The sequence below is a fragment of the Condylostylus longicornis genome, unplaced genomic scaffold (assembly GCF_029603195.1).
Source record: "Condylostylus longicornis isolate FDR11 unplaced genomic scaffold, ASM2960319v2 ptg000022l, whole genome shotgun sequence".
Classification (NCBI taxonomy): domain Eukaryota; kingdom Metazoa; phylum Arthropoda; class Insecta; order Diptera; family Dolichopodidae; genus Condylostylus; species Condylostylus longicornis.
This window is the reverse complement of record NW_026577991.1, coordinates 3,496,411-3,523,103: the sequence shown is the minus strand read 5'-3', so window position 1 is coordinate 3,523,103 and position 26,693 is coordinate 3,496,411. Positions and strand designations below refer to the sequence as shown.

At 25.9% G+C, this 26,693-nt stretch overlaps 5 protein-coding genes across 5 annotated transcripts; 3 read left to right on the top strand and 2 right to left on the bottom strand.

The window, feature by feature from the left end:
• Nucleotides 1-7,557: 7,557 nt before the first annotated feature.
• Nucleotides 7,558-13,547, top strand: LOC129606944 (intraflagellar transport protein 172 homolog). The gene is made up of 11 exons (XM_055517592.1): nt 7,558-7,596; nt 7,690-8,035; nt 8,112-8,422; nt 8,481-8,704; nt 8,783-9,247; nt 9,315-9,476; nt 9,567-10,468; nt 10,546-11,073; nt 11,136-12,434; nt 12,488-12,786; nt 12,855-13,547. Exons 1-11 carry the CDS (start codon nt 7,558-7,560, stop codon nt 13,545-13,547), a joined length of 5,268 nt encoding a protein of 1,755 aa, XP_055373567.1.
• A 156-nt stretch (nt 13,548-13,703) lies between these two features.
• LOC129606882 (regulation of nuclear pre-mRNA domain-containing protein 1B) lies at nt 13,704-15,397 on the bottom strand. The gene is made up of 4 exons (XM_055517497.1): nt 15,112-15,397; nt 14,441-15,048; nt 14,234-14,377; nt 13,704-14,174 (listed from the first exon to the last, which is right to left on the bottom strand). Exons 1-4 carry the CDS (start codon nt 15,260-15,262, stop codon nt 14,022-14,024), a joined length of 1,056 nt encoding a protein of 351 aa, XP_055373472.1. The 5' UTR covers nt 15,263-15,397; the 3' UTR covers nt 13,704-14,021.
• Nucleotides 15,398-16,468: 1,071 nt separating this feature from the next.
• On the top strand, nt 16,469-19,278 carry LOC129606875 (transcriptional protein SWT1). The gene is made up of 6 exons (XM_055517490.1): nt 16,469-16,604; nt 16,673-16,822; nt 16,890-17,033; nt 17,288-18,153; nt 18,216-18,441; nt 18,498-19,278. The coding sequence occupies exons 1-6, from the start codon at nt 16,562-16,564 to the stop codon at nt 18,893-18,895; spliced, it is 1,827 nt and encodes a 608-aa protein (XP_055373465.1). The 5' UTR covers nt 16,469-16,561; the 3' UTR covers nt 18,896-19,278.
• A 908-nt stretch (nt 19,279-20,186) lies between these two features.
• On the bottom strand, nt 20,187-23,511 carry LOC129606827 (CCAAT/enhancer-binding protein zeta). Its single transcript, XM_055517400.1, has 6 exons — nt 23,287-23,511; nt 23,108-23,222; nt 22,692-23,045; nt 21,774-22,618; nt 20,591-21,713; nt 20,187-20,518 (listed from the first exon to the last, which is right to left on the bottom strand). Exons 1-6 carry the CDS (start codon nt 23,452-23,454, stop codon nt 20,250-20,252), a joined length of 2,874 nt encoding a protein of 957 aa, XP_055373375.1. The 5' UTR covers nt 23,455-23,511; the 3' UTR covers nt 20,187-20,249.
• A 690-nt stretch (nt 23,512-24,201) lies between these two features.
• Nucleotides 24,202-25,429, top strand: LOC129606921 (CCAAT/enhancer-binding protein gamma). Its single transcript, XM_055517554.1, has 3 exons — nt 24,202-24,427; nt 24,684-24,836; nt 25,030-25,429. The coding sequence occupies exons 1-3, from the start codon at nt 24,350-24,352 to the stop codon at nt 25,081-25,083; spliced, it is 285 nt and encodes a 94-aa protein (XP_055373529.1). The 5' UTR covers nt 24,202-24,349; the 3' UTR covers nt 25,084-25,429.
• The last annotated feature ends 1,264 nt before the right edge of the window (nt 25,430-26,693 follow it).

Genomic DNA, 26,693 nt, shown 5'->3' with positions numbered 1-26,693 from the left:
AAGTTTTATTAAATATTAAACAATTATTAAATTAAGAAAATTAAAATAAAATTCTCATCTTTGATCCGATATTTTCTTTTTAAGTATGTTTATAAGAAATTTCCATTACAAAATTATGTTTAATAAAAAATTCTCAATTATTACAATTTTTATATAATTAAAATATTAATTACAACAAACAATAGATTATATAAATTTATTTTTATATTATTTTAACGATACACACACATTCACGCTATATTATGCATAAAATTTTATAATTGTATCATTTAAGAACACTTTGAACTACAATTTTTAGGAGAGTAAGAGAAATTAATTCACCAAATTGAAATATTGTCTACAATAAAGAAGAAAATAATTAAAATTCAATTAAAATTATTATAAAATATTCTTTAAAACTTTTAATTTATTTTAAAACAAAAATTATATAGTTTAAAGGTTGTTCACATTAGATAATAAATTTTTTTTGTCTATGCTCAAATGAATCGAATGATGGAATGATGGAATAAAAAGGAATCGAATATAAGGATGGAGTACAATAATATTTAATAGAGTACAACATATTCAAGATGGCACGAGTACCATTATAATTGTGTATATCAAAGTTGTACAGGATAATGTAGCGCATCGAGAAAAAAAGTAGCAGAGTTGTTATTGCCAATTATCAGCCATACTGTTCTGCATAACAGTAAAACAAAACTTCTTCATAACAAAACTTTACTTTTAGTTTTAACAGCTTCGAAGCTATAATAGATATTCACAAAATAAAGGACAGAATTTTTTCAATTCGATTTCTTTAACACTCCAAAACTAGTCCTAGATATCCGAGCCCCCCCCCCCTCTTTCCCATATACAATACTTTTCTAAAAAGCTCCAACGAATTACCTATGGTAATCTTTATCTCTCGGACCTAGGCCAACCTTATAATATTGCTCTTTAAATAAATTATTACAGTAACTCCAATTTCATCCAATTTCATATTAAAGCAAAACTATCTGATAATTAACTATGTTTAAGTAAAAATTACAATTATTCTTATTAGATTTCTAATTAATTACAAATAATAAGTTCAAATTACAATCAATTTTGTACTACTCATATATTATAACACAATTAATTTTCTAATAAGGAACAATCACCACAATATTTGTAATATGGTAAAAAGGCGGAGCAAAATATTTCATTAACACAAATTCAAAAAATTCACTAAAAATTAATATGAAAAATGGGAAAATAACATTTTGCAAAAATTAAAATTAAATTTCATAGGAGTATGAATGTATAGTAGTAATTAAGGTTAATGAGAGTCACAAAAGACAAATTTCTAAAAATTTCAATCAATTCTTTATGGAACGAAATAATGGTTCTTGTTAAATAACACATTTAAAAATAAATATTAAATTCTTATGAAAACCATATTTTAAGAGAAATTCTCCATCAGTTTATTTTAAATGTGGCTAAATTTCTCCTTAAAATTGACCAAATTTAAGTGAATTTAGATGGAAATCTGGACAATTTTAACACGAATAAAATAATATGTATAGCGATTTTTTATAAAAATGTTATAATTTTTAAATTTTATGTCTGTAAATTTTTAATTGAAATTAAATAATTAATCGAAGCGAATCATATAACTTCCGGTTTAACATTAAAAGGAATTGGCTAATCAAGTTGCCGTAAGGCCCTCTACTAATACGAGTACATTTGAGCCGCATTGCCCATTTAAACATTTATATAGATTCTAATATACGAGCCAAAAATATAAATATTTTATATTTGAGGTCAAGAGATCGAAAATTAAATAGTTAGATAGAATTTCACTTAAGTTGTTATACTCGTACAAAAAAAATTAAATATTAAAAGAATATGTTTTTGAATATTTTTTTGTAATTTAAAAAAATTTTAATATATTATTTAAAAAACAAACTTACCATTAATATTTATTTATACCAATTAATTTTGAATATACCAGTATTAATCCAAATTCTATTATTTTTTTTAATAATTTAAATAGGTTTATAACAAGTATAAATATTTACACTTTAATTACGTATTAAATTACATACAGAATAATAATTAACACAAAAAATATATTGCATACTTTTAGGATTTAACCATTTTAATTATGCATCAAGAATTCTTTAAATATAAAATTTTTCCGAAAAACAAATTTAAATTATTTTTTTTTTTTTTAATTCACGATATAAATTTATTTATTAAAATAAATTCATAATTTTATTTTATATTCACTATTATTTTGTATATAATAGGAAAAGCTAATTAATTTAAATATTTTTGAAATTTTTGAATAAATTACAATTTATTTCAAAAATTTTCACATTTTATTTTAAAAATAAATAATTTTTAATCTTTTAAAAATTTTATTTTAATTGCTTTATATAGAATTTAATCAATTTTATTAATGAATATTAATAATGTGAAATTACAAGGATCTTTATATAACCTGTTATTATGGAAAATATTAAATATTTTTATAATTATTATTATTATTATTATATTAAATTTTTATTAAACAAACATAATTATAATTTATATTCACAATTGAATCTACAGGAGAAAATAGAAATCAACACAGTCAGTATGAGAAAATATTTTGGATTTTTTCAAACGATTTTAATTAAAATAAGAAATTTTAAATTTATTTATTTTTTAATATAATCAATATTATATTTATATATCGTATATATTTCGAACATATAAAATTGAATTTTTGTTATACAATTAGAATTTCATATAAAATATAAAATATTTTTGAAATAATTTTGATTACGATTTCACATTTTTTTCTCAAAAATTTACTAAAAATTTTAGACAAATCAAAAATTTTAATTCCGAAAATAGAAATTTTAGCATCCGAAGATTACGAACTATTAAATAAAGGCTAAAATTTTTGCACAATAATTTTTACTAGTATTACAAATTATTCAAAAAAAGAACTTATTTTTTTTTTAATTTCGATTATTCTCTTATTTTTTTAATTTTTTGCCTTATTTTTTTTTTTGCATTAAAATTCAAAAAATAAAAAATTTTATGCGCTTTAAACATCCGTTTTTAACTACTCCAGAATGGAGTCTGAGTGATAACAAATATAGAATAAAAATCTTTCGCTTTGCTGATTATAAGTACACAACACTATCACAGATGAAAAGTAAAAGGATATCGTAACACAAAAAAAAAAATATAAAACAGAAAACAAAAATTGCACAAAAAAAAATATTTTTTTTTTTTCACAATATATTTTATCATTATCGGAAAATTTTAGAATTTTTCTCTCTTCTTATAATATGTGTGTATAATAAAATACAATTATACTTAAAAGTTGTATAACAGTTTTGAAAATAATATGAGATTACCATATTATCATAATAATGAGAATTAAATACGAGTACGATAATAATTACGATTTTTTTTGCAATATTTACAGTTTAGTAAACTAGAGTGATTAACTTACCGTAAAATTATGAACGTTGAGATACGATATAATTCAAAGTAATACCAAATGTGTTTAGGTATTACGTCGAATTGTAGGCTCCATTTTATGGTAAATTTTAATGTGATGGTTATTAGGGCGAATTATGCCCTTAGATTGTGTCATGAGGTATGCTAGAGAATTTAATGACCCCTCTTTTCTTATGCTTCCTTCATGAAGCCCGTTTTAGTGTACGTTAGTCAGATGTGGTCTCCTTTTCATAATATTAATATAGACCGAATTGTATTCTTCACGGTATGAATTGATCATATTCTCCTTACCTCCTGACTTTAGACTGCCTCCTTATGAAAATAGCGTTCAGTTATTGGAAATAACCGTCAGTTAAGGTCGCTTCATAATCGTAAAGTGATTACTGATATAGGTTTTATTCATAAATTTATTGTGAATAACGTAGTTGGTCCAATATTATTGAGTCGATTTTTTTCGAACTTTTGAATATTCGACTTTATATAGTACGGCTATGGGATGCATGAATCAATGACGTGTATGTTGCCTGAAATTACCTTGTATTCAGCAGACGCTACGATAGATTTTTTTTTAGTTTATTCTTAGTTTATGTGACACTTTATTCACCCTTTCCCTTCCATCTGTAAATTATGACGTTTTCGGTTATAGCCACTGATAGACACGTTTTCGACGAAATTATTTCGACTTCAACGAGAAGCATCAACAATAGTTGGAAATGCTCGAATAACTTTCTGAAGGCCTGAATTTGAGCTTTCTATGAGGCCTTCACAACTAAATAAATTTCAACTTCACTAAAAAAAACTATGCGATTTACATTTGAGAATTACTTATGTACATATGTATGTGTAAACATAATATGCCCTATATTTTTTTGTTATATTAATCAAACAAGTTGTTCTTTTTAGCATTCAATAACCTCTTAACATTTATGTATGTAAGTAAGTATAATGCTTATAACAAATAATAAAATTTTACTATTTACTATTATCAATACTCCTATATGTAAACAGTATTATAACAGTCAAAATAAAAATTTTGTAAAGAAAAAAAAATGTAAAATTTTACTCTCAAATTTTTTTGTTTTTCTTATTTTAAACCCCTTTTATTTTTCCTGAAATGTGTTCTATCCTAGCAACAGGTGATGAACATGCGCATTTTAAAAGATAACAGCATTTGGAAACAAAAATTTTTTTTTTTGTTTTTTTTTTGTTACTCTGAGCCTTTTCAATATTATTTTCTCTTTTTTTATTCTATTTATGATAAGTTTTAATTCAATGATTGTTAAAGTTATAATATTAAATTTTATTGTATAGTAAGAATCTACATACACACATACATCCCAAATTTTCAACTTTTATACAGAATAGCCAGTCAAAATACGCACAGATTTACAAATCTACACCGAACAAAACTGCTTCCAATATTGCAATTCAAGAATCAATCGTTTAAATTAAAGCGATAATCTTCGTGCATATAGAAGTACTCAAAATACAATAACTGTTTATCTCTTTATTAAATTTGGAACCTTATCGTATAAATACATAAATATCGTATACGGTATATGCATAATCATAACTAAAATAACATAACATTAATATGACAACAAACATAATCAAATTTTGTTGTTTCTTTTCTTTGTTTTTGGTAACATAATATTGACAATTTCTGAATATTATTTATTAGTTGTATACATAAGTAAAATCAACAGGTCCTTTTTAATTTTATGATTATATTTTTTTTTTATTTGTAATTTGTTTCATTTTTAACAATTTCTTATTTATGCAATTTATTCTTTTTGTTTATATTTTCCATAAAACCGATTGTATTATTGGTACTTAAATATTTACTGTCCTTTTGATAATAAATATAAAATTTATAACATTATTAAATATTCTTTTTCAATTATTTTTTTTTATTGTTATTTAGCAAATTCTCGGCCAAATTATGTTAAAAAAAAAATGTTATTCTTAAGAAATCTTGTTTTTTGCTTTGGTTCAGCCACATCTTAAGTATTCTAGTCATAGGTCTGGTCTCATTTCTACCTTAATCATATAGATAGATTGGATACGGTTCAAAAAACCTTCTTAAGTTACGGTCGTCGGAACTTTCTATATAGAAAAATCCTATTATTCTCCCACCATACGGAAATAAATTATTATTACTTCAAATGAAAACTCTCGAGAATAGAAAAATTATTGCAGAAATTTTATTCATTTTGCAGTTATTTATGATCCATATGGATTTTGCATATGCCAAAGATATATCATAGATTTGGAGTTGAAGCATATAAAAATTAAATAAAACTCTAAATTTTTAAAATATAAAATTGTATTGGCTACTAAAAGCATTACAATTAAATGAATTTTAAAAAATCCATCATTCGAATGAATAATGTAAAAAATTTTCTATAATTTATTAAAAAAAATATAGATTAGAAAATACGAGTACATACATACACTTATGTCTGTCTTCAAAGTACATGCTTTATTTAAAACACAGCATTTATTAAATGCAGATTAGTATATGAAGTTTTAGCGGGTTTCTCATTAAAATATTGTTATTATGAGAACATAATAACACTATTGGTATACCGCTTATGTAATTAATATACATATAAGTATATGTACTTACATGAATACATAAATATGTATATAAATTTTCTTTATAACATAATAAAATTCATTCATAAAAAATTTATATACATACATATATATTTAAATTAGACTATATTTAATATTTTCTGGTTTCACGAATGCACATACATATGTATGTATATGCGGAATTTAATGGTTATAAACAGTGTATTTATTATTATTGGATTTTATTTAACCCATGAATTTGTAGTTATTTAACCCAAAATTAAAGTCATTCATATAATATTCCATATACTATAGAAATGTATTCATGCGAGCCTTTATACGATTACCAATTTAGCATACTTATACGAGACTTACAATTAATATTATAAATCCCAAATAAAACAAAACATTGTGTAAACATTAAATGTGTGTCATATTCGTTATGACTTTTTATGGTTGCTAAAGAGATTTTTTTTTCTTCGAAAGAAAAATAACTAATCGAATAAGGCTACAGAAATCGAAATCAAATATGTATACCCATATAGGGTGCCCCAAGGGACGAATTTAGAATCATTAATTTAAAACAAATCACAAACTAAATGTATTTAAGTGGACAAATATTAAAAGCCAATCTAAAACAAAATATTTGTTATTAAATAAATTACCAAATTAATAGGATGTCCAATTGGATTATGTTGAAAATTTTCGTGTTTATAATAAAGCTTACAGCCTTATCGTGTATCTCGTTTTTCATCACACTTTTTATTCAATTTTAAATCAGAATTTTCTTTCTTTTCTAATGGATTGTTTATTATTTTTATAATTTATTTTTCTAATAAAATTTTCAATTGGGTAATTTATTAAAAAAAAAAAACACATCTTTTTTAATTAGATTTTTATATTTTTTCTCAAATCATCTCACTCAATAAATATATGACATTATCATTCATCTTCCATCTGGCGAGTAAAATTGCAAAATAAACGATCACACACTTAGATTTTATTTGAAATAGAAATGGTTATTTTTTTTAATGTACCGAGATTTTATGAAAACTACTTCAAATATTTGAAAGCTCCGAGAAGTTTTTTTTTTGGAATGCTTTGAATTTTTCTAAATTTGAATAATTTATTGGTAAGGATTAGGGGCAGGTATACGGAATTTTATGAAATGAAAATACTCTATATATTAAAATTAATTTATATATGTAACCCTGTAAATTTCATAAAATATGCATCATTACCTAAAATTTCATTCAATAATTTGAAATTCCATTTAAATACATGATTTTTGTTATTCCCAAGTTTGCAAGTATATCGAAGTATTGTACATATACATATGTACACATTTGTAACCGTAGTGTAACTATAGCAGCGGTAATAAAGCCAAACAAATTATTAATACAAAAATTATTCTCAGAAATACAAATTTAAACCAAGTATTTCTTTTAATGAAATTACAATTATTATTTAAATAATTTGAAAGATTAATGTTTTAACATTATGCAATTAAAATATTTAAAAACTCTAATTGATGGGCAGGTAATTTAATTAATTAATAATAAAAATTTAATATAGATGGCATATAAATATTAAAAGTTTTCTTATTTAAAAAAAAAATTTTGCACATTTAAGACTTATATAAATCGAATTGCTGGTATAGCATGGTCACCAAATCATCAAAAATTAGCAATAGCTACAGCAGATCGTCATATATATATATTTGATGAATATGGTGAAAAACGTGATAAATTCTCAACAAAACCAAGTAATCCAAATAATGGTAAAAATTCATATGTTATACGTGGTATAGCATTTAATTCGGATTCAACAAAATTAGCAGTAGCACAAAGTGATTGTATTGTATACGTTTACAGATTGGGTGAAGGATGGAATGAAAAAAAAGTTATTTGTAATAAATTTCCGCAATCAACATCAGTAACATGTATGATCTGGTTAAATACGGGTACAATAATTGCAGGTAATTATTAAAGAAATATAAAAAATATAAAAAATTGAATAATTTACGCCTCTTTTAAAAAATCAAAACGAATTAGGTTTAGATGATGGTAAAGTACGCTCATTAAACTGTAAGACCAATAAATCTCAAAGTTTATATAGCAGTGAAAATATGGTTATTTCATTGGCACCAAATACAAAAGGAACTGGTTTTTTATCTGGGCATTTTGACGGAACAGTTATAAGATTTTTTTTATTAGATGACAATAGTAATCCACGTCATAGTGCTGGAATTGAATCATCTGGTAAACTTTTTCAACATTCTGTACCACCATTTGCTTTAGCATGGCCTCAAGGTGGCATTGCTGCTGCTGGCTGTGATAAAAAAATTGTTTTTTATGATTCACAAGTATGTTTTTAAATTTACTTAATAAAATACATATACATACATATTTCTTATTTTCTAGGGCCGACAAATTCGAAATTTTGATTTTTCACGAAATGATAGTGAAAAAGAATTTTTAGTAGCAACATCTAGTTCAAATGGTCAAGCTGTAGCATTTGGTAGTTTTGATAGAATACGAATATTTTCATGGAGTCCAAGATTATCATCATGGAGTGAAAGTGCTTCAAAAGAAATTGAACATTTATATTCAATAACAGCATTAACATGGAGAAAAGATGGTGCCAAGTACATTTCATAAAATATGAAATTTTGCATGCAAATTTCAATAAAACCATTTTTTCTTTTAATATTAATAAATTTTAGATTAGCTATTGGTTCGACATCTGGTGCAGTAATAATTTTTGAATCGGTATTAAAGCGTACAATATGGCAAGAAAAATTTGAAATAATTTATGTAGCTCCAAGTCAAGTTTTAGTTAAAACATTACATGAACCATTCGAACAAATGACAATTGAATCACATTTAGGTTTAGAAATCGATGATATACGTATTATGGGAAAAGATAATTATTTGGTAGCTAAAACAGAAGATTCATTATTATTATGTGATTTAACAAGAAATTTAACAAGTGAAATACCATGGAATACAACAGGATCTTTAGAAAAATTTTATTTTGAAAATCCAAATGTTTGTTTAATTTTTAATGCCGGTGAATTATCTTTAGTTGAGTACGGTGAAAATATAATATTGGGATCAGTAAGAACAGAATTTGTTAATCCACATGTTATCTCTATAAGATTAAATGAACGTGGAAATAATTCTGGAGTGTAAGAAGAAAATTTTAATTGACTTAATGTTAAAAAAATTCCGTAATCAATCTTTATGATATTTTAGGGATAATAAGAAATTAGCATACCTATTGGACATGAAAACTATTTGTGTATTAGATTTAATAACAAATTCTATAATAACACAAGTTGGACATGATTCTAAAATCGATTGGATTGAATTGAACGAAACAGCTCATAAACTTCTTTTTCGGGACAAAAAGATGAGGTTAGCATAATATTCTTAACTAAACTTAATATTTACCGTTATAGATAAATTTTGTGTTCACATTTCATCATTTTATTATTCAACTTTTAGGCTAGTTTTAGTTGATATTTCTACTGGTAAAAAACAAACTCTTTTAGGAAATGTTTCATTTGTTCAATGGGTCATTCAATCCGATGTTGCTGTCGCCCAAAGTGATAATAATCTAGCAATATGGTATAATATAGATTTACCAGAGCATGTTACTTTAATGCCAATACGGGGTGATGCTTTTGATGTTATTAGAGATGATTCTCGAACTATTGTTAAAACACAAGAGGGACCAACAGATCATTCATATCAATTAGATGAAGGATTAGTTGAATTTGGAACTGCATTAAATGATAGTGATTTTGGACGAGCTATATTATTTTTGGAGACATTAGGTGATAAACCAGCAGCAAAAGCTATGTGGTTAAATTTAGCAATTATAGCATTAGAACAAGAAAATTTAAGAGTTGCACAACGATGTTATGCTGCTCTTGGAAATGTATCGAAAGCATTCTATTTAAATGAAATGATTATGGCCGATGAAAAGTATAAAGAAATAAATGGAATAAATGCAACATGCCCAGAAGTTCAAGCAAAGATGGCATTATTAAATTCAGATTTAAGAACTGCTGAAAGAATTTATTTAGAACAAGGGGATATTGAAAAAGCTTTAAATATGTATAAAAATTTAAGAATGTGGGACGATGCAATTAATTTAGCAGAAAAAAGAGGATATTCTGGAATAAGTAAACTTCGGGAAGATCAAATGAAATTTTTGTTAATGACAAATCAAGAAGAAAAAGCTGGAAAAGTTTGGGAAGAACGTGGTGATGCAGAGAAAGCAATACAATTGTATTTAAAAGCAAGAAAAGCACCGAAAGCTGCTCGTTTGTTATTAAAAACTCCTGCCCTAATGGAAAATGAAGATTTAGTGGCCCAAATAACTGAAGCTTTATTGAAATCTGGTTTGTATATTTTTATGAAAATCGCATAAATTTGTTTTAATAAATTACAGTAATTGTTTTTTTTAAACAAAAAACAGAACTTTTTGAACTTGCTGGAGATATTGCTTTAAAATTATCCCGTCCAGAAGCTGCCTTAACACTTTATCGCAAAGGTGCAGCTTATCCCAGAGCTGTTGAATTAGCAAGGCAGGTTGCACCAGATGATGTAATAGCTTTAGAAGAAGAATGGGGTGACTGGTTAGTATCAAAAAAACAATTAGATGCATCTATAAATCATTATATAGAAGCCGGTGCAACAGAAAAAGCTTTAGAAGCAGCTGTAGGTGCAAAACAATGGCGTAAAGCTGTACAAATTGCAAAAGTTCTGGATGAGCCAGAGGAAATTAAAAAACATGCTCTAGATTTATCTAAACATTTAGCATTTGCGGGTGACTTAGATGGAGCCGAAGATTTATTAGTACGGGCAAATATGTTTAAAGAAGCAATAGATTTACTTAATAAACATGGACAATGGGAAAAAGCCTATAATATTGCAGAAACATACATGAGTAGTGAAATAACAAGGGATATATTTATTAACTTGTCAAGAACATTTGAAGATCAAGGTTGAATTATAAAAACGTTTTTTTTATCTATCAAGTTTCTAATAAAACTTGTTTTGTTTTAGGCAAATACCGTGATGCTGAGAAAGTTTTAATAGCTATAAATGAACCTGACTTAGCGATTGCGATGTACAAACGTCGTGAATTATATGACTCAATGATACGCTTGGTTGAAAAATATCACAAAGAACTCTTAGAAAGTACACATTTACATCTAGCTAAACAATTGGAAGCTAAAGGTAAACTAAAAAATGCAGAAATTCATTTTATTGCTGCTGGAGACTGGAAATCGGCTGTTCACATGTACTGCAATGCAGGTCGTTGGGATGACGGTTATCGTATTGCAAAACAAAAAGGTACAGATGGAGCTAGTAATCAGGTAGCATATATGTGGGCCAAATCTTTGCCAATTGAAGGAGCGGCAAGATTATTAACTAGATTGGGCCTAATTGATACAGCGCTAAATTTTGCTTGCGACTCAGGTCAATTTGATTTCGCAATTGACTTATGTCGATTAACAGGAAAACCTACAGAAGATGTACACTACAAAATTGCAATGTCTTTGGAAGATGAGGGAAAATTTGATCAAGCTGAAATTGAATTTATAAAAGCAAATAAACCAAAAGAGGCTATATTAATGCATACTCATGGTGGAGATTGGCAATCTGCTTTAAGGGTTGCCGAAAAATATTTACCTGATGCGATAAATGAAATTTTACTGGGGCAAGCTACAGCCGCTTTAGAAACAAGAAATTATCCTGATTATGAAAATTTATTACTACAAGCTGGTCGACCTGATATTATTATACAGCAATATAAAGAACTAAATATGATTGAAGATGCAGTTAGAATAGCTGAAGAGCATCATCCTGTTGCTTTGAATGATCTGAGGAAAATACAAACACAAGAACGTAGACGTAATACAAATTTAGGATCAGCAAATGCAGATTCAAGGTCATATTTACAGCAAGCTTCAGATTTTGCTAGAAATGAAGAGTTCCGTAAGGCTGCGGAATGTTTATTACAAATTGATTCAACTAATGCTGATGATGGTACTATTGAAAGAGCCTTAATAAGAGCTGCAGAAATATGCAATCAATTTTTGGAAGGAAAAGATGCGTTAGACGTATCAAAACAACTTGGACCAAGGCTTTTAGAAATTAATCAAATTGGACCAGCTGCACAGCTATATTTAGCTGCTGATTTGCCAAAAGAAGCAGTTGAAGTCTTTATACAAGCAGAACAGTGGGCAAAAGCACGTCGATTGGCAAAAGAAATAGATTCTGAGTTAGTTACTTACGTAGAACAGCAACAAAAATCAAGATTAAAAAATGAAGGAAATATCGAACAGCTTGCTGATATAGGTTAAATTTAGTTATTCATAATTTAAAATTTAAATTTAAAACTTCTTTTTCAGATATAGTTAGTGCGCTTGATATGCTTGCTGAACAAGGTCAATGGGTTAGGTGCTTAGAAAAAGCAAGACAACTTAACGGTAAGGCTCTTCATAAATATTTGGCTTTATATGCTGCTCAACTAATTCGTGACGGAGAAGCACTTACTGCACTTTCCTTATACATAACAAATGGAGCTCCAGCAATAGAGCAAAATTTCAATATTTATTACAGAATAGCTTTGGAATGTTTTTCTTTACGTGAAGCAGAAATTGTTGATTATTGGAAAGACTTAAGGACATTTCTGTACCAATTGACAACGGTAAATTTGAGTATTAAAAATCCCATATTAAAAAAAAATAAGCTTGCACATTAATTTATCAATTTTAGACTCTAAAAGCCTCAGAATTTGGCGAAACAGAAGTGTATGATCGTTTTGATAAATTATTGCTCATAGCCCATTATTATACGACCAGGGCAGCATGCCGGCAAATTCAAGCTTTACAGCAAATTGCTGTTAAAATATCTGCAGCTTTACTTCGTTATACTGGTATAATACCGGTCGATAAAGGTTTTTATGAAGCCGGAATGGATTTACGTTCTGTAGGCCGGGAACCTGAAGCATTTGTTATTTTAAATCATTATTTAGATGTGTGTGAAGCAATTGAAGATGGTTCAGGAAACTTGGTTGACCATTCTGACTTGGCAACTACAGATTTTCCCAGTTCTGTTCCAATACCAGAAAATTTGCACCTAAGAAATGAAACCAATTTACATGAAGAAGCTCGAGAATGGATATTGGCTGTTAGTATGGATCAACGTGTCGATCAAAACTTACCTACCGACGGACGAAATTTATTTGAATCAAGTTTAGGTTTATCTGACCTTGAATGTATTGTTACTGGCTATCCTGTGACAGGCAGGCAACCAATATTGTTTCAAAAATCCAAAAAACAAGCGAACCGTGACGCATGGAGTAAATTAACTGTAGCAGCAAAAATGAACCCAACAAGCAATATTCCAGATGTTATAGAATTCATAGAAAAATGGTGCGGATCGGCCAATTTTCTAATAAACACATAAATGACGGTGCTTTGTAGTTAGAGAAAAATAAATTAAAGAAATTTTTAAAATTTGGAAAGTTTTTAATAAACTTTATTTAACATTTTTACCAATATCAATCATTTTCTTAAACGACTATATTAATCATAATTCATAATAATATGAATAGTTGCGAAAATAACATTATTCGTACAAGATTTTGTCAAAAACAAATTACTTCATACTCAATCAAAATTAAGGAAAAGTAATCAATATCATGGTTAATTTAATCAAAAATTATATTAATTGTATAATTATTAGTTTTTAAAATTAATATAACTTGGATTAGAAAAAAGTTACAATTAACGTGCACAAAAATTTATGAAATTTGAATTTTTGTTTTCGTTTTTTTTATTTTTTCCTTTTTTGCATAATTGCTTTAAGATCTATGAAAGTACTCCACTAATAATAATATTTTATGTAATATAATTTAATTTTAATATTATATTTTTTACTTCAATGAATATTAAACAAATCACCAGCTGATGGTAAAGGTGCTAAAAATCCACCACTAACATCTGGTAACTGTCTTAGATCTGGTAAATTCGATAAATGGTCTTTAATTTCTTTTTGAATGTCTTTATATTTAGCCAGCTTTTTAGTATATTCCTAAAAGAAATTATAAACGTTAATGAAAAATCTAAATATAAAAAAAATTATTCCTTTACCTCTAAACGCTGTTCAGCTTGTTCTAATAATTCTTTTTGCTCTGCTTGGAAGTTTCGTAACATAACTGCTAGTTTTTTTCGGTCTTCCATTTCCATGGCTAACCTTGCATTATATTCATTTAAAAGTTGTACTGCTTCATTGATCTGAAAATATGATTACATGAGGTTTCTTTTTTAATTTTTCAAATTTAAACAAATTTAAATTACCTCTTTTGATAATTTTGCAGCTGCTTCTTTATCTTCTAATTTACTAATTGTATGAAGTTCAGATATTTCTGCTGGTAAATTGGCAATTCTTTCTCTCACAGCAGCATCACTGGACGCAGAATTTTCTAGATCTGTAAGAGCTTTCACAAGCTCTTCTGGTTCTGGCGGTTCACCAATTGGAGTTTGTGGGCTAACAGCTTCTATATTATTTTGCAAATCTACGGTTTTAGTCTTATCTTCATTTGTGCTTTTGGATGATCTATGTTTTTTTTCTACAATCGGATCTGTTTTAGTCGTTTCAATTTTTCTCTTTTCTGGAGCTTTTACTTCTACCTTCTTATCATTCTCATCTTTACCGCTACCTTTAGTTAAACTATTTCTGAACTCATTAATTGTTTTTTTATCGTAGACCCCTCGATCTTCCCATATTTGTAAAATGCGGTATAAATTCATATAAAGTTTTTCTTCTTCACATGTATCACATATATGACAGAATACTTTATTTAAAATCAATTCAAATTCTTTGCCATATTCTGGTCCTTTTTTCTTGCTATTTTGTATTACATCATTTGCCAAATACATGTATGTTAACTTCTTTTGTTCCGGCACTAAAACCATAACAAATTTAACATTTTTTTTTTAAGAATTTTGTACTTAATATAAAAAATTACCTTTCTGTAATTCTTTGAACCACGTTTTAACAATACCAACATGATGCTTTCTATGGTGTATCAGCCATAAGGACAGTGTTTGTATACTTTGCTGGCTAGAATTTAATTCAAAAAGTTTTTTAAGCAAAGCCTGCTCCGTAAATGCAGACATAGCTTTTCCCAAAGTTTCTACCGACAATAAAAAATATTTCCGAAATCAAATCAAATAAAATTTGTAATTCTTTTTAATTAAAAAGCAAGAGATCCAGATCTAGAATTTTTTTTTGTGTTAAAAGCTAAGAACCAACCGATAATTGATTTGTCAAATGTATTATTTGAAATGCTATGCCAACCATATGTATGATGTGACAGCCGAAAAATGTGCGTTCAGAAATTATTATAAAAATATTTTTAACGTATTCAGAGCCACCTATAAATTACTTCGTAAATGAAAATTTTTTGAAAGTGTCAACAACAAAATAACTCGTAGTAAAAATTTTTTGTTTTAATGCTTTATTAAAATCGGGGATTGTCCAAATTATAATTGCTTAGATATCAGATAAGATTTTCAATAATAAAATGTTAAAATTTACATAAATAAAGTATTTTTTTTATAAGGTGAAGAAAAGGACATAAAAATTTGGTTTGAAATTATCGATTCACCTAATGAAGATTATTTTTCAGCTGAAGAACTAGACAAGGAATTTAATGAAGATGTGTACCTATGTATCTGAAAGTAAAAATTACATTTCGTAATAGATAACTCATAAAAATATTATATGATTAAGTATTTGGAATGGTGTAAATTTATTTAGTTTATTTGTTTTGAATGAAAAATTTTTGGAAAAAATATTTATTTTTTTATAATTAATAATGATTGTTAAGGTTAATAATAATAACGTATTTGCATACATAATTTGGCATAACAAAGTTTTTCGTTATTCGTTATAATATGTACATTAAAAAAAATTTTGTAAAATTTTGTATATAATATATGTAGTTGTGTAGATCAAGTAGTGTAATATTTTATATGTACCTACAATCAACATTTCATTGCATTTACATTAAATACGGACAATTTTCATTTGCAACATTGTTCCATTTATTCATTTTTTAAAAAATTTAGTTTCAGGTGATCCAGGTGATCCCACCACCTGAGAAATTATAATTTTGAAGTGAAGAGTCGAGCTTATGTAACAGCTTTTACTTACCAACAGAATAGGGATGGCATCATTATGTTTGTATATATCTTATTCGTTGATAATTGTTTTCGGGCTATTGAAGTTTGTGATTGAATTCTGTCGTAATTTAATAATTAAATAGATGTCGCTAAAAACAATCTGTATGACAGTAACATTTAATACAGAAATTACAGATAATCAAAACAATTTTTTATTGTCGCTTCAATTTAATTTGAAATGTAAAAAATAAAAATGGAAACATACTAAATATTCAATAATAAAATATAAAAATGGAAAGATCTCAAAAATTGTTGGGCATAAATTGCAAGTCCAGTAATATCAAAATCTACATTTTTATTAATTTTATATATAAAAATCTTTACATATTTTACAATTTACAGAATTGATTTCGAAGACTCCGGCTCAAGATAGATTAAAAGCATTGCAAAAGCGGCTACAATCAGATATAAAAAATTCTCAATTATGTGATAAAACAATTGAAAAGTTTACAGAAAATAAACGCGATAATCTAATAGAAGGGAACGAAAAAAGTAAGTAAATAATTTATATACAATTACAAAAATTATGATTCGAAACTGAATTTTGTGTTTTTAAAAGCTAATGTAGATGACATTATTGCCTGTGGCAACGTTGTTGACAAAAATGAAATAATCGAGTCCAAGAAAGATCCTCAAACAAAATTTAATCACTCTTCTTTTGAGCAGAAAACAGTGCCTAAGAAATTAAAGAATCAAGTCTCAGGTTTGTACATTTAAATACATAAGTACCTCCATTATACATATATATTTACAAATTTTTATGTCATAATAGCATAAAATTTATCTAAATTTAATATAATAATAAAATTTATCAGTTCGTATGTAACACTAATATTATAATAGCTTTAAATTATTTTCATGCATATTTGAAGTTTTATGTAAGTTGTTACTCTACTGGATCATTTTTAATATTGTACGTACATTTAACGATTTATTTCAAAACACTTTCATTTCTAGGGCGAATTAAAACTTCACTCCAAAACAGACTTGAATTTTTTCAGAGGAAAACTGAAACCTGTTCTTCAGATAAAAATAATAAATTTGACAAAGGAAATGAACCTTCACATAATTTTCTTATTTCGAAGAACTTAATCCCTGATCAAAATGTTAATTCAGAAAACCCAACCCAAACTAAAGTCGATTCTAAAGAGCCTTCAATATTGAATAAAATTAAGTCTGTATGGAAAACTGTTAAAAATGCGTTGGATACAGACAAAAATGTATATGCAATTAATAGTGAGAAAAATGATTCTAAAGGGAAAGTAAGCAAAAAAATTGCAGAAAGCTGTATATCTTCGTCCTCAGATACGCCAAAGAAAACTCAAAAATTAGATAGTTATAAAAAAATTTCTGAAAACGAAACTAAAGTACTATTCAATTGTATCGAAAACCAAGAATCTCTAAAGAAAGGAACAACATCTTCAGAAATTGGACGTGGACTTGATATATTTGATTATGATTACTCAACAAATAACAAAAAACAAGGAATACAGAAAAGAAAAAATTATGAGGAATCAAGAACAATTGAAACTAGTAATAAAAAACTAAAATTAAATAATGAGACTAAAACAAATAAAAACATATCTCACCCTAATGTACAACTTTTTAATTATAAAAATATTTATTCGGACTGTTCCACAAGTTCAACAGTAGTTAAATCATCTAAGAGTAATATAATCAAAACCCCGTTAACGCCAGTACCTGGAAAAAAATTTTCAGCAAACGAAAGATTGCAACGTTTAAGAGAACAAATCAATAACAGTCAGACTTCAAATGAAATAGAAGAGAAAACTTCAGAATATAAAATGAATATACAAACGAATGTAAAAAATACTTTTAAATCTAAAAAAAAAATATAGCATTTTAATTTTATTGTAAATTTCAGATTAATCCAAACATTGGGCCATTTAAAGACGACTCTAATTCAAATGATTCAGATAAAATTTTAGAAAAACATGACATTGTAAATAATAATTTAATAAATTTAGTTAGACATCAAAATAATCAATTCAGTAATTTTAAAAAGGATTATTTATATATTGTACCCGATACAAATGTTTTTCTAGATAATTTAACATTTTTATCTGATTTAATCAAATCAAAATTATGTGGTAAGTTTACATATACTAAAGATTTTAATATTTTAAACATGGCCTTTCTCTTTTAGATACAAAAGGTTCAATTCTATATATACCATATATAGTATTACAAGAATTAGATAAATTAAAAATGCAAACGGAACGTTCAATATGTGTTCGCGCAGCTCGTGCCATAAAATACTTAAATGAAAATCTTTCAATAAAAAATCCACATTTTATTGGACAAAGTGCTAATGAATCAAGAAAAATTCTTGATATTGATATTGAAAATCCTGATGATCACATAATTAATTGCTGTTTACAATTAAAATCTTATAATCTCAATTATATCTTATTAAGTAATGATATTAATTTGAGAAATAAAGCAATATGTAATCAGATAATTTGTTCAAGTAAAGATGATTTAGAATCAAATGAAAATTTAAGTAATCCTTCTTCATATACTTCAAAAATAAAATTTATTTAAATTGTTATTTTCTAACTGAATACAAATTTAATTTTGTTTCATAAATGAATTACATACATACATTATTAATTTTTAATTTAAATTTGTTGTTTTGAAAAGATTTTTATGTTTTTCATACCATATATGTTTGTGTTTTTTTATGTTTTGTACAAAACATATTGGTACTGATGATTTTTAGAATTTAATTTATGTTTATTTATATTTATATCATAACAAAAGAAAACTATTGTATTATTTCATATTCCGGTATTTGAATCGGAACGACGATACTAAGAAATTTAAACGTATATATTTGATGTTTAGTTTTAAGAAATTGCATTTCGCAAATAAACTTAAGCAGCTATTCATCATTCCGGAAGAAAATTTCATAATTTTTAATTTGAATAAATACTACTTTTTATATTGATTTTCACTTACTATGGAATTCATGTTTAAATTGAAAAAAAAAACTTGTATTTATTATTTAACAATATTTTATTTTGCTCTACATATTATCTATTATATATTTTCTAGGTTTAATTAAGGATTTAGTAGATTTTCTAAACATCTTTGTTCTTTTGTCCTATTAATCATTTCCGGATTTTTAAATGTTTTTTGTATTTCTCTTTTAGAATGCATCGGTGGCCACAGCATTGTTACAGAAAATAATCTTTATTATTTATAAAAAAATATATAAAAGTTTTTTTGTTTTTAAAGAATATGAGTATGAACAAACCTTCTCATTCTCATAGCATCCCAACCACTAGGTTGATTTTCTTCAATTCGAATAATTTCTTTTACAAATTGTTCATCATGAATATTCATTGATGTTTTATAACGAAAATAACATAATTGAGCACTAGAATTAAAATTATTTTTATATAAAACAACTTTGTTTATTATATTTTATAAAATTTGGCTCACTATAAATGTTTCGGTGATCTTTTTGGTTTTTCCATTTTAACAGTTGGTGCAATTTTTCGAGCTAAAATATATTTATACCATAATGTTTGTACTTTTCCTATGGGATTTTTGATTTTATAATGTTTTGATTTTTTTTCCATTATCAAATTTTCGTTATCTCTGCAAAAATTTACATAATTTTTGCAATCGTTATTTTTTTGTTGTTTAGCAACCCTTCTCATGCATATTTGAAATTGCAAAATTCAGAATTTAAGCATGTAATAAACTTGAGAACATATGTGTAAGTTCTCAAGCAAAATTACGTCATTTCTTGTATATAAGGGACTGGTAACTATTAAATTTATAGTGTTTAAAAAAGATAAAATTAAATAAAATAATAATTATAAAATTAATAAAATTAATTTATTTATTAGTCATAATTTTTATAATATTACATAATATTATTCAATTATTAGTTTCTTTTCAATCCCTTTTTCATTTTACCTTTATAAACATTTTTCTTTTTAAAATTTTTATTATTGTTATTTTTATTTGATTTAACTTTTTTCCAATTTTTACTGCCCTTATAATTAGATCTTCGTTTTTCTTCCCATTTCAATTGTTTATCAGAAGCTTTATCTTTATTTAAAATTTGTTTACTTGTTCCATGGTCTTTAGTTTTGCCAGCTTCATCTAAAATATCAGCGAAATCATCTACAGCAGCAAAAAGCGATTTCATGTCTACAAATTAAATACAAGAATATATATTCACGTTTTTAATAAAAAAATTTTTTTTTTTTCTGTATAATTTACCTGTCTTTTCTTTTAGTGCCGCTTTAAAATCTTTGAATCCTACATCAAATTTAGTTTTCTTTTTTTTAGGTTGAAAATCTTCATCATCTGATTCTATATCAGTATCACCTGCCTCCTCATCTGATTCTATATCAGTATCACCTTCCTCATCATCTGATTCTATATCAATATCATTATCATCAGAATGATATTCATCACTTCCGCTGCCTATATCATCTTGTCCGTTTTCCATTTCATTGTCAGAATCAAAATTATCTGAAATATCTTCATCATCTCCCCAATCATCCATGAGCTCATCATCTGATTCGTCAAGTTTTTTTGATTTTTTAGATTTTTTAGTTTTTTCAGTGGTCGTCAAATTTTCACCTAATTCTTTCATATAATCAACTTCAAAGTCTTCATCATCCTCAACATTATCTACATTTTTTTTAGTTTGCTTTACAAGACCGTCAAGATATTCCTCAAATTCATCATCATCAACATCTCCTACATCAGTTTTCTGATAGTATTTCGCATTTTGATCTTGAAGTTCACGTTTTTTTTCCAAGTAATTAAATATGAAAAGTTCATCTTCTGTGCAGTTTTGTTTTGTTAAACTTTTAACACTTAAGCTACGCCCACCATATGGCGTATAATGTTTATGATATTTTTTTGAAATGTCGTCTTCATTAGCAGCTTCATTTTCATTATGTTTTTTAGGGTTTTTAAAACAAAATCTCTCCAGGAAATAAGGTAATCCAAAATCTCTTAAAGGATCACCATAATATGAAATATTTTTCTGTTCAATAATGTTTTGGGCAAAAAGTTTTAATGAGGGATGATAGTGTTCTTGTAATTGTATTAATGCCCAATTTTTAATAAATTCAGCACCACAATAAGCTGGAATTCTATGAAACGCGTCATAACAAGATTTTGATATTTCCTGACTTTTATTATTTGTTTCAGATTCCACTTTTACATGATGCCATGAAGAAAATTCTCCTGGACTTCTGTTCTTGATCGATTCTTTATCTCTTTCTTCATCAGAATTTTCAACGTCTTTATAATTTTCATCTATATCGCCATCAAATCTAGATAAATCTTTTGGTTTATTATCTGTACCAGAGTCCTCAGCAATCTGTTCCTATATATAAACAAAAATATTAAAAATAATTCTTTCTAAAGATTTTTGTGTTTCTTATACCCATTGAATATCCTTTCGAATTTTTATTACTTTATTAATTACAATCAAACATCCACATGCAAAACTTGCTGGTAAATAAAATGAAATTTGCAATAAACGCTTTGTAAAAGCTTTTACTCTTGGTATATTTCTATCTATGTGCATACTTTTATGGACAATTTGCAAAAATAACGCAGCTGTTGTATTTCCAACTTTTATTAAATCCAAATCACTTAATTTCAAATACAACGCGTTGTAAAATCGATCTGGTTTTTCGCTCTTTAATGAAATCATTTCGAGAAGTAAGCTTAAAGTTTGAATGGAAATTTTTATATCAGCTAAATGTACTAAACGATAAATTGTATCTTGCATTTCCTTTGATAAAATTTGATCTTCACCTTTAATTGGTTTTGCATCAATTATTGATTTTTGTAAGCAACGAAGTATTGCCTGCATCGTCTTATTATTAACAGCTCCTTTTTTAACTAGTACTTTGAATAATGAAAAGCAAATATGAACAATTTTAGTACTAACATCAGAATGTCCCGGCGGTAAAACTTGTTCCATAAAACATAAAGTAAAATGTTGAGCTTTTTCAGATATATTATTACGAAATAATAACTTTTCAGCTTCTCTAGTTATAACACCACACATATTGGGATGTTTACGGCCAACTTCTGTTAAATGATGTAAAGCTTTAGCCGCTACTTTACTTGAAGGATCCCCTAATTTATTTACAAGCATTGAAAGAATCATTTGTTCTTTTTCTGGGGCATATGCTAATAACTTTGAAGCAGAGATAATAGCTGAATTTTTATTATTTTCTTGGCCAGATTGTAGACAACTTTGTAAATTTTTTAAATACTCTAAAGTATCACAAATAAATAAAACCAATTATTTTTTTTAATTAGGTGCTCTAAATAAATCTTGCATACATACCGAAATATAATTCTTTTAATCTGTTTTCAAAATGCCAATACGCGTAAATTTTATTTTTTATACTCTTATTCATATTTTCTTGTTTTTTCAAAAATTTCCAACTAGCGCCCCGTAATTGAAATGAAATTAATTTTCTATTTGATGGAATAAGAGCTTCCATAAATAATTCAGTTAATATTACAATCACATCAGGACTACATTTATTAGATAATTTTGCAAATCCAATTACTGTTTCAAGTATAGGAATATTTGCAACCGGATTTGTTGTTAATAAAAGGGCCCCGGCATTACTTCTATCTTTTGATGTTCCTTTATGTAAAGCTGTTTCTAACCATCGAGCATCAGGCGGGTTATCTAAAAGATTATTATAGGTATAAAATCTCTAAATTTATATACAAGAAAAAAAAATTAATTACTTTTAAGTAAATGTGGTAATTCTTCTTCATAAGCATTTTTACACAATTCCTCTAAAGATTTCTGTTCAGAATCCTTTATTTCTATTACTTCTTCACATATATTATACTCTGGATACTAGATATTGTAAAATTTTTGTTTATTAAAACGAAAAAATTCGATTAATGGCAATTATACTTACAACTTCATACCATTTTTTACCAATATCATTTTCAGTATCTTTTGGATTATTAGAAATTTTATTGAATTTACGTTTTTTATCTTTGATTTGCTTCTCAGATAATACTTCACCGTCATCTCCAAATATAATTTTTTTATTTTTACTTGAACTTTCTGTATTTGATAACATTTTCGGTATTAAATTATGGTCTCTATTCTAGTGTCCACAGTCCACGTGCAGTTCAGATAAAAACAAAACAAATCAAAACAAATTTTGATATGACAAATGTTTGACACTCCCTTAAGATCAAACTCCTAAATATAATAAAAAATATAACTGTCAAAAAAATTTTTTGAGAGAAAATCTTTCGTGACACTTTCCATCATTTTTAACCAGTAATGGTTGAATATAAAACATTTTTTAATTTAACGTAGCTATTTTTATAAGTTATTCCTCTTGATTCTGGCCAGTCCCATTGAAATATTAGGTGTATTCTATATGAATTCTGACATTTTGCCAATAAAAGTCGGTTTTTTAACTTAAGATAAATCTAGAGTTTTAGTTTATCAACCTGCTGAATGTTTTTGTTAATGTAAAATTAGTTTAATTAAAAAAAAATTAGTTAAATTAATAAAATAAAATAATAAGTGTGAATTTACATACAAATATTATTTTTAAGGGAATTACGCTTAGACTACATAAATTATTTTACCGGTAAGAAATAATAAAGGAATGACCTAACACTATTTTGTATTTTTCCATTAAAAAATAAAAAACGTTGCTACCGTTTCTCAAAATAATAATTACGTCATATACATACAATCACTTTAGTTTGAAATTATCTTGACGTTTCTAATTGTGACGTCATTAATCATTACAAATGATTTTTATATAAATAAATTACGAAATTCTCAAACTCGTAATTTCACAATTTATTTAACTTTTGTTGAGTGAGGTGATCATATAAAGGAGTACTGCTGTTGTTAACTTATTAAAGTTTTACAAATTTTATTGGGAAAACTTGTTTGAAAAAAAAAAAAATAAATATATTTTGTTTTGATTTTAAAAAGTAATAATAATTAAAATGCCTGCAAAAAAGAAATCAAATTCAGATGATTCTGCAAGTGAGGATTATAAAAAAAAAAGAGAACGTAATAATTTGGTAAGTTTTTTTTTTGTTTTAATGTTTTTAAGCCATAGGATTAAAGTTCATTATTAATAAAAGTTTCTTATTCTGATTCATGAATTTTCTAAGAAATTTTTTGTTTACATGCTATTATGATGCATTGTGTATTGAATTTTATTTGAATAAGAAAATGTTCGGGAATTTACTTTTAAAATTTTTAAATTGTAAACTAATTATTAAAAACTTGAATTAAAAATATTTGTTTTTTATTAATTATTCTTTGTTTCCGTAGGCTGTAAAAAAATGTCGAGAAAAAACTAATGAACGTGCAAGAGAAGTCAAAGAAAGAGTAAAAAAATTAAAAGATGAAAATACAAAATTGGAAAGTGATATCGAAAATTTAAAAAACAATGTTCATTATTTAAAGGAATTATTGCTAAAAAAGGTAAAATTATTGTTATAAAAAAATATTGTATTAAATTGTTTAGTAGGCACGTACCTACTTCTGATTTCAAAAATTATTGTAAGACGATAGTATTACACAATTCAGTTTACAAATGTTACTGTAATTTTGAAGTCTAGATCAATTAATTATTTCTGTAATTTTATTAAATTATTCTTTTTATCTTATTTTTTAGGTATCAGATGAAAAAGAAATAGCCAAAATATTAGCTGAAGAAGACAGCAATTAAATTTTATAAATGATTTCAATAAATTTCAAATTTATTTGAATAATAAATCAAAATAATTTTAAGTTTCAATTTATATTTTTTTATCTCTACATAGATATATAATGTAGGTTTAATATAAATATCGTATATTTATCAATTATATACATATCTATTTATATATGTAATAACATTATTATGTTAATGATTATTTAATAATATTATCTAAATTCATAATTCAATATTACACACAAATTCTTGAATATTTTTAAGATCATATAACATATACATTTAATATTTATTTATATTTAAGTTTTTAATGTTACAAATTTACTAAGTAAAATTTATGTAAAAAATATATTTTATATTAAAACAAAAACAAGTGAACTTGTAATTTAAAACTACATAAATGCTTCTTTATTTTACATAAAAAAAAAAAAACAGTAAAGAGATAGAATAAATTCGAAAACAATTATTTCTATTGCTTAAGAAATTACCCAAAGCAAATATGTTATCAGCATTTTTGATTTTTTATACATCAAGTCATCAACGTGACACAGAAAAAAAGCTTTTCCGATTATTCTTATCTTATTATTTAAACATACTGAGTCATTGTAAATTTCATGCATTAGAATACATAAATATCAAATACTTTATTCAAAAGAAAAATTAATTTTTGAGAATTTTATTTCCGAAAAGATTAAAAGAAAGTTTTGTACGCAATATTGCAATTGAATTGTAGTGGGTATTTCCCGTAAGCATTCGTAGCAAGTGCTATATAGATACATACATACACATGTACATATTGTATAAGTAGGTAGAATTTAGATAAATTTTATTTATTTAATTGATTACTTAATCGGACCATATAATACAAAAATGTTCCGAAACCAAATACTGTTTTGAAATCTAGACCTACTTACTTATTTATGTTTTTCACTATCTATAACCTGCACGATTAAAAAATTTTAAGAGACCATTAAAGAAGCACAGAATAAAATTTGAAATTGGGGAAATACTCGCTGGGTACAACCATAATCCAATTTGTTTGCCGTTACCAAAAAAAAAAAAAACCAATATTTTGTTTACCATACCTGTCAGAATTTCAAACAAAACCAAGTCATATACGGGGACATTGATTCTCACATAAATGGCGACCACTTCAAAGCTGATATTTTACATCGCTTCTTATTGGAAATTAAACAGAGACAATTTAACGATAATAATTCGAATTCACTCGGGAAGTATCAAAAACAAGAATAAGCCAAAATGAAAAGTAGAAATTCTTTAAGATTTAGAATATAATATTTAACAAACGAGTTTATATCGCTAAATTTTAACAATAATAATGCAGATTTTTAGTTCAGGAATATTCGAGAATATTAATTATTAGCAGAAATATCGTAAATATTTTATTTTAAATGTAAAAGCAGAAATAAGCGGAGAACGAAAATGACGAACGAATTACGTAGTTAATCGTAGTTAATTAACGTAGGTAGAATAACAACGGAACGTCAAAATCAACTGCCCAATATTTTACACACAAATGTTACACATTTCAACAGATGATATTAAAAAGAAAAATGCGATAAAATATGCTATTTATAAGATCACAGAATATTTTACCGCGTTCG

Bases quoted from the DNA above. Each gene is read 5' to 3' on its own strand.
- LOC129606875 (XM_055517490.1), top strand. From the start codon at position 16,562: ATGGAAAGATCTCAAAAATTGTTGGGCATAAATTGCAAGTCCA. The intron at 17,034-17,287 runs GTTTGTACATTT...TTTCATTTCTAG, and splicing joins ATTAAAGAATCAAGTCTCAG to GGCGAATTAAAACTTCACTC. The intron at 18,154-18,215 runs GTAAAAAATACT...TGTAAATTTCAG, and splicing joins AAATGAATATACAAACGAAT to ATTAATCCAAACATTGGGCC.
- LOC129606827 (XM_055517400.1), bottom strand. From the start codon at position 23,454: ATGTTATCAAATACAGAAAGTTCAAGTAAAAATAAAAAAATTATATTT. The intron at 23,223-23,286 runs GTAAGTATAATT...TACAATATCTAG, and splicing joins GTAAAAAATGGTATGAAGTT to TATCCAGAGTATAATATATG. The intron at 21,714-21,773 runs GTATAAGAAACA...GTTTATATATAG, and splicing joins TTCGAAAGGATATTCAATGG to GAACAGATTGCTGAGGACTC.
- LOC129606882 (XM_055517497.1), bottom strand. From the start codon at position 15,262: ATGTCTGCATTTACGGAGCAGGCTTTGCTTAAAAAACTTTTTGAATTA. The intron at 15,049-15,111 runs GTAATTTTTTAT...TTATGGTTTTAG, and splicing joins GTTCAAAGAATTACAGAAAG to TGCCGGAACAAAAGAAGTTA. The intron at 14,175-14,233 runs GTAAAGGAATAA...AATTTCTTTTAG, and splicing joins AAGCTGAACAGCGTTTAGAG to GAATATACTAAAAAGCTGGC.
- LOC129606944 (XM_055517592.1), top strand. From the start codon at position 7,558: ATGCAATTAAAATATTTAAAAACTCTAATTGATGGGCAG. The intron at 8,036-8,111 runs GTAATTATTAAA...AAAACGAATTAG, and splicing joins TACGGGTACAATAATTGCAG to GTTTAGATGATGGTAAAGTA. The intron at 8,423-8,480 runs GTATGTTTTTAA...CTTATTTTCTAG, and splicing joins TTGTTTTTTATGATTCACAA to GGCCGACAAATTCGAAATTT.
- LOC129606921 (XM_055517554.1), top strand. From the start codon at position 24,350: ATGCCTGCAAAAAAGAAATCAAATTCAGATGATTCTGCAAGTGAGGAT. The intron at 24,428-24,683 runs GTAAGTTTTTTT...TTGTTTCCGTAG, and splicing joins AAAGAGAACGTAATAATTTG to GCTGTAAAAAAATGTCGAGA. The intron at 24,837-25,029 runs GTAAAATTATTG...CTTATTTTTTAG, and splicing joins AGGAATTATTGCTAAAAAAG to GTATCAGATGAAAAAGAAAT.